Here is a 12201-nt window from a genome sequence, read left to right on the forward strand (position 1 = left end):
AAAAACTTTTGACGTGGTTTACTGTGTGATGTTGCAAATGCGATCACCATGCATGCACACGCTCACAAAATGAGGTGCTTGCTTTTTATTTTATTTTTCATCACCGGTCTGAGTTTGATTGGTAGCTAAAAACAAAAAATACACAAAAGAGTTTTTGTGTTTTTAAGATGGGTGGGGGTAGATGCAAAACAAGGGAAGCAACACCGGAGAGGAAGCGAAACAGGGGGTGGAAGCAAAACAGGGGGTGGAAGCAAAACAGGGGGAGCGGAAGCAACACAGTGGCGCGGTGGGGGATGCAACACAGGGGGCCTGGTGGGGGAAGCAATACAGACTAAAGACAACAACGTGGAGCTGGCAGGGAGAAAGCATATGGGGTGGGAACGTGACATGGGGAAGTGGGAAAGAAGTTCAAGGGCAAGAGGACACATAGGAAACAATTGTAAAACATATGCACTCGCGTACAGTGCTTAAACAATAAGAAAAAAGTAGCACCTGAAAAAGCGAGCACTGCAAGTGCACAGTAATGCGCCCATGATCCAAGGAAGGGAAATACACAAGAGGAAGGAAAGCCCACACAGCCGATGAATAAGCAAGCCTAAGAGTGACAATGAAGACAACCAAAGGTAAGCAATGGGCGGGCTCTAAGCCCACTGTCAACTTACAAGAGGTTTGCAACTAAACAGTGAATGCGGGGTTTAGTTGGCAAGACTTAACAAGTGGACACACGGACTCAAACCAGCGATCTATTGCCTGCAGTCAAGTGCTCTACCGCGGAGCTATATCCACCCCCAAGCTACCTGCTTTCAATGAGTAAACTGCATCTCTAGTTTACTGTCGAATGTATTCTGCTTAGTATTAGATAGTTTGCGAAGGCTGGAACAATTTGTGATTCAGCAGTAGGTGTATAGTTATTGTGACAAATAACTATTCTACAACTGCTAGGTCTTTAAACTTCAATACTTTAGCAAGCACCCTTGAACCCGCATTTTACAGTACAGAGACAATGCCATGCGCACCGCAGTGCACAGATAATAAATGTGGTGTTAGTGAGAGACGGGATGTTCTGACGACACCTGAATTTAAAAGGGTCTAGGATAAGGAGAGTACACTTTTTATTATCATTTTATTTTTTCTTGTTGAGCCAAGTCCACGTCGGGGCGGGGCCAGGCAATCCACGTTGACAGCAAAAGCGGTGGCACCATTGCAAATGCACGTCTTAGGACGGCCAAACCGCCATGGGCATTTAGATCTCTCCACCAGAGTTGTGTTGCACAGTCAGGAGGAGACAGAAAAAGGCTCCCAGGCCCTGACTGAGCAGCAAACCAGGCTGCTCAGACCAATCCTGGTGCTGCTCTCATGCTGGGTATTACCAGCATGAGAGAAGTGTCTGGATTGGTCTAGGGAGTCTGGAAGCCTGCCGGAAGTCAAGAGGAGCAGAAGAGGACAGAGACGGCGGCCAGCAGGTAAGTGTTTATATATATTTTTTATTTATTTTTACCCCCACGCTGCCCCCACTCTTTTCTCACAGCAGCCACTACTGATGCAGGAATACATTCAAAGTGACAGCAACTGGTGTTTATGTATCTGTTTGGGAACAGTGGCTTTAGAGTTGACTGGTAGACCCGTGAAACTGAAGAAAACTACTTTGTGGGCGGACACGCTCCTTCGGAAAGGAAAGAATGCCGTCCCTCACAGTGAAGTTAGCCAGTGGCTGAAGTGGGCTGAACCACTGCTCCACACTGTAACCTGTCATGAGTGATGTAATATGTGAGGTCATAAGCAGTGTATTACTGGGGTGCGAGTTTTAGTTAGCTCAGCTAACTATAACTGCTGAATTTCACTGATTTTGCACGAGTGAAATCTGAGCCTAACTATAATGCCCTGTAACCTTTGTTTTTTTCAGGGAATTTCTAAGGTTTTTTTAAGGAGTAATGGTGTTTACAGAGTTGTGGAGAAAGAGGGTGGTGTCTCTGACCTGCTCTCAGAAATCCCGCTGTGTAGGACTTGCAAAAGGACCAGGATGGCTTCTTGGCCCTCAAGAACCCTCAGCATCCAAGAGGACGTCATTCCCCAATTAGTGCACCAGAGGACACGTTTGCAGAGTGATGGAGAAAGGGGACCTGGCCTCCGAAGAACTCTTAGCAATCTGGCTGTGTTGGAATTACTGGAGGTAACAGGAGGGTTTGTTCGCATCCAAGGACCCCCAGCAGCTAAGGGGACTTCCTTCCCCAACTAGTATTGCACCAGGAGGCGTGTTTACAGAGTGGTAGAGAAAGGGTGCAGGCTACGAAGGTCTCTCAGCAATACCGCAGTGTGGGACTTACTGAAAGTAACAGGAGAAGTACTTGGCCAACAAGGACGTCCTTGGGGGCCAACAACTCCTCCTGTTACCTCCAGTAAGTCCCACATAGCGCGATTGCTTAGCTGTCTTTAGAGGACATGCCCACTTTCTCCACCACTCTTCAAATGCGCCTCCTGGCGCACTGATGGTTGGGGGATGAAGTCCCCTTGGTTCCAGAGAGTCCTTAGGGGCCATCAAGCCCTCTTGTTACCTTCAATAAGTCCCACACAGTGAGAGTTTTCAGAGGCCTTGATCCCTTTATTCAGCACCCTGCAAACGCGCCTCTTGGCACACTGTTGCCTGGGGGATGAAATCCCCTTGGGTCCAGAGGGTCAGTGGGGGCCAACTACAGCTCCTGTTGCCTCAGTAATTCCCACAAAGCGGGACTCCTGAGAGATCTACGGTGGACACCCCCCCCTTTTTCCAGCACTCATATCGCTTTGCTTTCATCTCATTGGGTCTGTGCTCTCCCAACTGCCTTGCCCGTACCCTCTGCTTCTTCTCATCTGTCCTCATTTTCTTCCTGTGGTGCCTCCCCTACAGTTACAAACGAACATATCTTTTCACATTGCCACCTCAGCCAATTTCATAGTGCCCTTGCACAAATCTTTATTGTGTTGGTTTTATTACAACATCAGATATCCCTTAATATGCCCCATTACCAAGAGGCATTACAGAGATTCAGCCAGAACAACCCACCTTCAACATTTTTAAAGTGAACATTACTTTGTCTCTCAAAAAGAACCAACTACTAAGGAATTGTTCTGCAACAACTATAGTTTTGGTCACCCTCAGTCAGACTTAATTATATGACGACAACTGTTTTTAGTCAACCTCACCCAAACTTAATCTTAATCCTAACAGCAATATTAACCCAACTGAACTTTCACTCTGGCCCTATCCCTGATCGGATTGCTATCCTAAACCTAAACAGCACCAACACGCTCCCTTATCTCTTTTGTAATCACAACAATATTGAATTCCTCAATGTTTTAATTTTTTCATTGCAACACTAACTAAAGCAGATACGTTTTTTGTTACAAGTTTTTTCTATACTATTAATTTGGAGGGATAGTTACTTGGAAATACTGTGTCCCATGTGCAGCTACTCCATCACAGCTGGGCGTGGATATTATATCCTTATCCATAGACATTTGAACGCACCCTTTTAACGTCACCTAATAATATAGAGGATTACTAGAGGCTCGCCCTTACAGACTGTGGGATATCTCTGCTATTCTCATGTCATGATCCAGTCCACACTGGGTCAATCAATGTTTTTGTTTTCGCCAAGGTCCAAGCTGCACAACGTTTCTCCAGCCTAATAGACGAAGATAATGTGGATCTTCAAGATACTATAAGTATTGTTCACCCCAAATCTTAAATATCTTACCTTATAAACATTCGAAATCCTGTAGGTCCCATCTTCTTCATTCCTTTAATGCCAAGAAATCGAATAAAAAGGGATGCAATACGTTCCACCACTCTCAGATAGGTGAACTGCTTGGCATACTTTGGGAAAACTTGTTTGAGACATAGCGATGGTAGGCTGGTCTCTAGAATCACGGCGGCATCTGGATCGAATTTCTCTGGCGAGCCAAGTGGCTGTATCTCCTTCTTGACATCCAATGGCTTCTCAGGCGGGATCAACCTATTTCAACGTATGAGAAACACACCATAAGTACAACAGACTTTGAAGTAGAGGATAATAAAAGAAAGCTTAATTAACAGCCTTTGCAACTAGTGGTTCCTCTTCAGAAAGTGATAAACACATTCGAAACAAATCTCAAAAACGAACCTATGTTTCTTTAATTGTTTTTTTACACAAATCTCCATATAACAAAATCACACTAAAGCTGGATATTTCATTCTAAAAACCTGAAGATGTGGAACCATATTTCTAAAAGTAAATATGGATCTTGTCAATATACTGGGCGTACCACCATGCTTAATATTGAGGAGTGCTCTTTTATTAAATTAAAAGCATCCAGCATTTTCACTGGTAGGGCATTTGTTTATTTGTTTTTGGGTTGGGAAAGAACTGGTAAACTAATTCACTCTACTGTGTGATCTTAATATCATAGATTTTACATGCATTGATGGGACTACTCAACCTCACTTGTATCTAAATAAAAAAACACAATATTGCACTTGGTAATATTTACCCAATCCTAGATTAAATTTGTAACTTAGGATATACAATAGCAGTGTGTGTTTTTCATAAATATATATAATATACAAAAGGGGTGTCATATGACATGTAGAGTAGGTATTAGCAGCAGTAAAAGTACACTGAGTCTTTAAGAGAAAAAGGTTAGCCACAGGTCAGCTCTGTGCCACAATTCAGATAGAAACCAAAATCTTGAATTATTCTTTCTTGATCAATTGATAAACGTAGATGCACCGATTCTATGTTGTACAATTGAAAGGCTTCCCCTTTTCTTAATAGAAGTGCATAGTGGAATGTTCTGTTATTTTAGTACCCAATCCCTCACACCCCCACACACATGCACCAAATAGATCACCTCGTTGTCAACAGAAGCTATTTTTCCACTGGACACAGATCTTGGACTCAATAAAAAGGAGTCAAGCGGTCGCCTAGACTAGAGAAGAGTCATCTCTGCCTAGACTAGAGAAGAGTCATCTCTGGCAAGATCTAGTCTACACAACTACTCTGTGTCTTATTACAATTATATACATATGGGCCTGATACACATAGCTAAAACCTAGGATTGTAAGCAGCATAATTTATGCAAGCAAATTCAGGATTCCCAATATGTGAATTTGCACTAGTAAATGGATTTTCTGACATAATATTTTACCTCTACTACATAATATTTAAGTGCAAGCAAATCTCACTGTGGCGAGGTGCGTACATTTCGGGCATGAACTTCCACAAAAGGAGGAGGACAACACAGGGGAAAACAAGTGTAGAAGATCAGAAGCTGAGATGATGGTGTGGCATGGGAGAGACTGAAGTGGTGGTAGTAGGAGAGTGAAGTGAAATGCAAAAAGGGAGCAGGATAAGTGTGGTCAGTAAGGGTCAGAGCATGACTGAGGAGAAGCAAGAGAGATGAGGAAGGGGGTGGCAGGCTATATTGAAGCCATCTTTGCAATACTAATGTCCATGACTGACATGACGTAGTGATTCTTAGCATTAAGTCGGGAAGCCAGAGCACAATTGTGCCTTTAACATAATGGTGGACTTCCTTGGCATAATGTAGGTGTCTTTAGTATTGTGTTGGGCATTTGTGGCCTGACATGGCAATACCTGGGCTGGTGGAGCAGTCTCTGTCAATGGGATGAATGTGTACCAGGGAAATTACACGTTGACATTTGGGGACCATGCATGAAAGCTGATTTTTAAGGCACACCGTGAAGATTTTCTTCTGAGTGTGTTAATCCAATTTGGAAAGTGCATATTTGATAGAAAACATGTACTCTGAGAAAGGAATATACTGATATTTAAAATAATTATAATCTAAAACATATTTAAAGTAGCTCTTTGAATGATAGGTCAAACTTATTAGAGGAGATGTATAGTTGTTAGTATTTCCTTTGTGCTGGTGGGCACTTTCTCTTTTTGCTGTTATTTCATTAGTCACATGGAGGCTTTTTAAATTGATAAAGCTTTTCCTGGCATCGCTGTTTGTAACCCTGTCATATGCGTTGGGGTGGTTGGTGTTCTACTACAATATTTCGGTTTTTAATGTTGTCCAACCAAAATACTGTATGCAGAATATCGGCCAGAGCAATATAAGTAAGGTAAGTATTTATAGGTTAATTTTATTCACATTCTTAACTACATTTCCATTTACCTTGGAGATAGATGCTTCTTGAAGGTATGAAGATGTGGATTTAAGAATAGCAGATCTATACTTAACTATGTATATGTACTTTCATGATATTACATAGTCATATTCTGGATATATTTTGTTAGTTGATAGTTTGACATGCAACTGATTGGTCTCTACTACTAATCACACAAGGTGTGGTCACTGTTGATATTGTATTTGATGGACCACTACTATAACTATGGTCACAATCGATAATAGCTCTGGGCTATTTTCAATGATCAAAAGTCGCACTTGTTATAGAAACCTTTGGAGAGCCCAGGTCTAGAGACTCTAATATGGAGTTAGCGTGCCTGCAACCAAATACCTGTTCTAGGTTTGAGACAGTGATGGCGGACCTGACTCAAATGGTGCATTAATGCACCGTCTTAAAAGAAACTAGCAAATTGTGGGTAATAGGATATGTGATATATTTCATCCAGAACTAAAGGCGTACGCTTTTGGTTATAATGGGGTACATTAGCGAGTTGACAGAAGCATTAAATCAGATATAGTTATTTATTTGATTTCAGTTGCTCGTAAAACATTTTCTCTATTATCAGCATGGAAGAAAGATGTATGCAGGGAGACCTAGAGCCTAGTTCAGGGCAGTGATAGCGCCAGCATTTAAATGATTGGTCTTTCGCTACAAGGGAGTGGCTGCGCTGTCAAAGTATGGACGCACTGATAGTCTCCAGAGAGTCATACTCATTCCTTCTCAGGCTGAGAAAGAGTCTGGAACTCACAGAAATTGTGTGGAGCCTTGACCCTACTTCTCTCGAGGCAGGGGTACGAAAGAGCGAAGATCTCCCTAAGGAAAGGGTCCGACAGCATATGGGGCAAGGATTTGGAGGATATCACTGATCCTCAGGGATCCAAGTGCCCGACAGTCTGGAAATAAGCCACGTCTGTGCATTCAGCAGGCACAGTCAGGTTGATATAATGTGACTGCTGCTTGGCAAACCTACAATTCTCTGGATATTTTCAGTCATCAATCACAAATTATTCTTAAAATGGCTCCTAAATGTTGTCTACTTGATTTAGCGCACCAGGAGGGAGCTTGCGCCATTGGCCAAGGCTCTTGGCATTCATGCAGAGTTAATTCAGTTCCTGTATGCTTACCGAACCGGGACACCAAGCAACAACCTCATCCAAGTGGACATTTATGGCACTTAGGTTGTATGGACTACACACTTGCTTAATAAATGACTAGGCAAACAAACGCTTGCAAGTATTCCTAAGCAACACTCCGGGTGAACCTTCCAGTATTTGTTGCTTCTGTTTTTATTTTTTTATTTCCTTTGGGATCTGTATTTCTGACCTGGTTGGCTGTTTTTCTCTTGTGATTCTTCATCTTCTAGTGTGTGTGTGTGTGTGTGTGTTTATACATGCATGTGTGTGTATTTTTATCTCTCTCTCTATATATATATATATATACACACATGTATGCGAGAGAGACACACACAAAAAGGCCTTATCCGCACTCTGTGCTGTAGAAGGGGTTTCACAAGTTTGGTACAATCACTGGGTTCAACACCAGGATTTTTCAAAAGCCTTGTGATTTTAGTGAACAGATGCTACAGGCCAGCACCCCACTCTGAAAAGTGTTCCAACTTCAGACTCTAGCACATTTGATCCAATATCTTGGGCACAGCCCGATATCGAAGGGTGTGGTAAAGGTTGTGACTTTTACAAAAAATTGCTATTATTACAATAAAAAAAATCGCCCTTGCCTCGCATCCATTGAAGCTACTTGGGTCACGAACGGTTGTCGTTCTAAAAATGGGTTATGTTTCTGAAGAGTTTGTGAAGCACTGTAATGGATTATCAAGAAATCAGAGAAGAAAAATAGGTCAATTTACTACTTCTCTTTCTCTCATTCAGTGTAAAAGATTAGAAAACTGTTATGGTCAAGAGTATTAATTAAAAAACAAAAGCTTCATGAATTTATCTTCCAAGTTCCACGGTGGCTCTGATCCAGGGAGTGTATGCGACCACCCACCAACATCACAATAAGGTTAAACAAAAATAGAACACGTAAAAAGTTCTTAGTCCGGAGTATGAATGAACACAAGCCATAAGTTACAGTAAGGAAGAAGCATTAATCTTGGATGAAACATTCACAGGCTTAGAAAAAAAATAAAAGTAGTTCCCTGATCACCTTGGGCCAAGCATTGAGAACAGATGGAAGCCCAGCGATAAAATATGTTCCGTGCCGCAGCCAAGAGCAGGCACATCCTTCAAATAAAAAGACAAACCCAAGTTCACCCGCAAGATCAATCTTGCATTTCCAATCACTCAGCAGTAACACGCTGCATTAACTACATTTAATCAGGATTTTATTAATACAATTATGATGGACTATAAATCTGAAGCAACTTAGCTTGCTGAAAGAACACGGACTCTCAAAGGCCATTAAAATTTGCGCCTTACATCTTGTTGTGTTTTATGCTAATCCACGGGTTTCATTTTATGAAAAAACAATATGATTTTATAGCCAGAAGTGCTCTCAATGGTAAATTGACCCCGCGGTCTCATCTGCTGTGCGCGTGGGACTCACATTCTCACTCCTGCCCACTCCCCTGTTGGTGAGGGGCTGCCGTCCTATATGGTCTGCCCATTTCCCAGGAAGCTGTGGCTCACAGTTCTGCCCAATCGCCTGGGTGGGCCCACAGTTTCATCTGCTCTACCCATGTCTTGTTAGAGAGAGACATTTTCCAGGCAGATGTGGCTCATAATTCTATCCATTCTGCCCAATTATATGGCAGATTGGGGCCACAGTTTCATCTGCTCAGCCCAAGTCCTTGTCAGACTGGAACCACGACTGTTTCCCTGGCAGATTAGGCCCAGCCACATTTATTTTGTCTATTTTTCTTCCAGATGGGGCTCACTGTTCTGCCCATTTAACTGGTAGATTGTGCCCACAGTTTCATCCGCAATGCCCGTTCCATGTTGGAGTGGGGTGGGTCCCATAATACCACCTGGTGGGCTCTTTCCCCTAGAAGATATGACCCACAATCCCATCTTTTGTAAGTCACAGGAACATTTTCCTGGCAGATGAGGCCCACAATCCGATGTGTCTGTTTTGCAGCCTCCTGGTGGCAGACTCGCAGATAGGCCAGCCCTATAACTTGGAACACCCAGACATTTGCCTTGGAACATTTGGGGGCAGCAAAATCCTTTTATCCAAGGAAACCAATTCATCTCAGCTTGACTGTTTTATTTTCTCAAACAATATTTGTAAAGGCTGCTACTGGGGCAAATATGTTTCTCAATAGCAGCCTTCAGCGTGCTGCCACTTTTTGCATAAAATGCGTTATTTTATTAAAAAGGTATAGGCGTCACATGGCAATCCATACTCTTAACACAAAATGATTAAAAAAAGAAATACAAGGAGCACAGCTGAACTGCATGTTCTTGAGGTACCAACTAAGGTAAAGAGTACTTGTATGGAGGATTAAGTGTATCTACCTATGTAATACAGGAGGCTCAAAATATTTAGTTTTCTCTTTGGGAATTCTGATTTGCAGTTGTTAACAAATGCTCCCCGGGATTCAACCCATCATCGCCTTGAGAAAGCCCCAGGCCTTTGAGCCTCATAGGGGCCGTAACACGTGTCAGCTGCTCAAAGAACACTGCTATTATACAACTGGTGCAATTATTCACCTTGGAAGAAATACTTTGTTAACAACTGCAAAAAAACAGACATTTCAGAGAGAAAACAAAGGATTTTGAGCTCTCTTTATTACATGGGTAGATAGACTTTATCCTCCCTACTAGTATACCAATATTGAGGCTAAGTAGGTCCAAACCTCCCCAAGTGGACTACCACCCAACCAAGATTATTGGTAATACTCAAAGGGTAAGGAGAGCTGGACTTTGATGCACACCATCGTAACTACAAGGTAAAGAGGAGTTTGCTTAAAATATTTTCACTGGGAAACCCTCTTCAGACGGCATCGGTCATGGCCACATGAAAACACAAAAAGGTAAAAATATATCTGGATCTACGCACTTCCTGTAATCAATCAACAGCAAATAACCTGTGAAAACAAAATGCTGTCTGTAGGTATTTATTTTAGTGCATAAAATGTACTGAAAAAGCAAATAATGTTATCTGCTGCAGCAGCAAAGAAACAGGAAGTGCTAGATCAGACGACATTGGTGTGCTATTCTCCCAAATGTATAGCCTCCACCCTCCTGTTTTGATGAACTCGTTTTTGTTGGCTTTCCAGCGGCGGCCAACCCATTAGGGCAGAGGAGCGTCGCCCCCTTGCAGCCAAAGCAGTGAAAGTAAAAAATAAAATGGTAATAAAATGAATTACCTTTTAATTTTTCCCTGTTTCCAGCCTGAGCAGTGTGTGGGGCGGGGCATTGCTGCTGACTGGCAGCAGAGGGGTGGTGCTCACTTCACCAGTTTACACTACGTATGTCACTTTAGCCGGCTGTCTAGGGCCGGTCAGCCTGACATGCGCAGGGTAAACCTCTCCACCTAGCTGTCCAAGACAGCAGGGAGGAGAGCAGGCGCAGGCCCCCTGTGCCTGCTGGAGCGTCGTGGCAGCCCGCTCCAGCCAATCCTGGTGCTGCTCTCATGCTGCTCATCTGCAGCATGAGAGCAGCGTAGGGATTTGAAGAGAGAGGCTGGCGGAGGCTCCAGGGGGATTGCGCTGACTAGAATGAAGACAAGGAAGAGTGGGTAAGGTAAGTAGGTTTTTGATTTATTTGTATCTTTTTGGCATCGGGAACAAACGTAGGGTTTGTATTTCACAGGACAGTTGAAGTCATGTGATAGTCGTGGAAAACAGCACCTGAATCTGTTGACAGTGAAAGTACCTTGCTGTTCTTTGAAGTAATTATGACTCACTGCAGTAGAATAACTCGTATACATTTAATTACATAATGTGGTCATGCGTATTAGTTTATTAATCTTACCGACAGTATTTGTTCTGACCATTAGTTATACTGGAATTAAGTTCTTCCACTTTCTAAAATATCAGAGCGTCATCTTCAGGCTCAACACCAACCTTTGAAACATTCGACAGGTACTGTGAGAAACTCCCAATGTCTTCAGCCTTAATTCCAGAGCTCTCAGTCATGGCCTGTTATAAATTTAGTTAACAAGCCATGATTGAGAGCTTTGAAATGTGATAATAAAGGCATTGTGATTCATTACAGTGCCTGCCACTGGGTGTGGCAGTCAGCGCGATGACCCTCCACTGTTGAGGGTCACCACCAGCCACTGTTTAGGACTGTGCACATTACCACTGCTAACCAGTGCTAAAGTGCTTGTGCTCTCCCATTCTAACATGGTAACATTGGCCTTAACCTAATTGGCACATTTAGTTCACTTGGAAGTCCCTAATAAAGTGGTACTACATGTGCCCAGGGCCTGTAAATTAAATGCTCATTGTGCCACCGACTAAAGTAGCACTTTAAAAGTAAGTCTTAGGCCTCCCACTGCAGCCTGTAGTGCAGTTTTAAACTACCATTTCGACCTTGCAAAATACACCTTTTGTTAGGCCTAAACCTTTCTTTTTAATACTTGCAGGTCACCCCTAAGGAAGGCCCTAAAGGCTCATAGAGCAGGGTGCATTGTATCTAAAATGTAGGACATGTATACTTATGTTTTGCATGTCATGTCAGTGAAAACCTCCTAAGTCATGTTTCACTGTAGTAATTGTCTAACACTGGGTTACCTTATTACATTTAATATGAGTTAGCTTTAGATTTGGAGCAGATAGAAATATACTGTTTGCACTCAAATTAATTGTATATTTATAATCCTCTTTAACGGTAAAGCCTGATTTTAAGTTAGAATATTGAAAATGCCACTTTTAGGAAGTTGGCATTTTCTTGTCCCAACCATTTGTGCCTTTGCCAGTGTGCTGGGGCACACAAATGTGAATGGCTCTGCTGCTGGATTTGTGTATTGATTTCAAGCTGTAACATAAGGGGGCTTAGGTGTGGGCAGAATGGGCTATCTTGGCAGGATGTCTGGAGAGGGGAGGTACCCAGCCCTCTTACAGT

The 12201-nt window shown here is 42.7% G+C and overlaps 1 protein-coding gene across 1 annotated transcript in view; it reads right to left on the minus strand.

Moving 5' to 3' along the window:
- The window catches only part of TTLL11 (tubulin tyrosine ligase like 11), a 749536-nt gene that overhangs the window by 85707 nt on the left and 651628 nt on the right, over window positions 1-12201 (minus strand). Inside the window, exon 7 of the mRNA XM_085613706.1 lies at window positions 3735-3992. Within this exon, the coding sequence (XP_085469832.1) occupies window positions 3735-3992 (258 nt within the window). The remainder of the gene's footprint in view (window positions 1-3734; window positions 3993-12201) is intronic.

This window comes from Triturus cristatus, chromosome 1_2 (genome assembly GCF_964204655.1).
Source record: "Triturus cristatus chromosome 1_2, aTriCri1.1, whole genome shotgun sequence".
Lineage (NCBI taxonomy): Eukaryota > Metazoa > Chordata > Amphibia > Caudata > Salamandridae > Triturus > Triturus cristatus.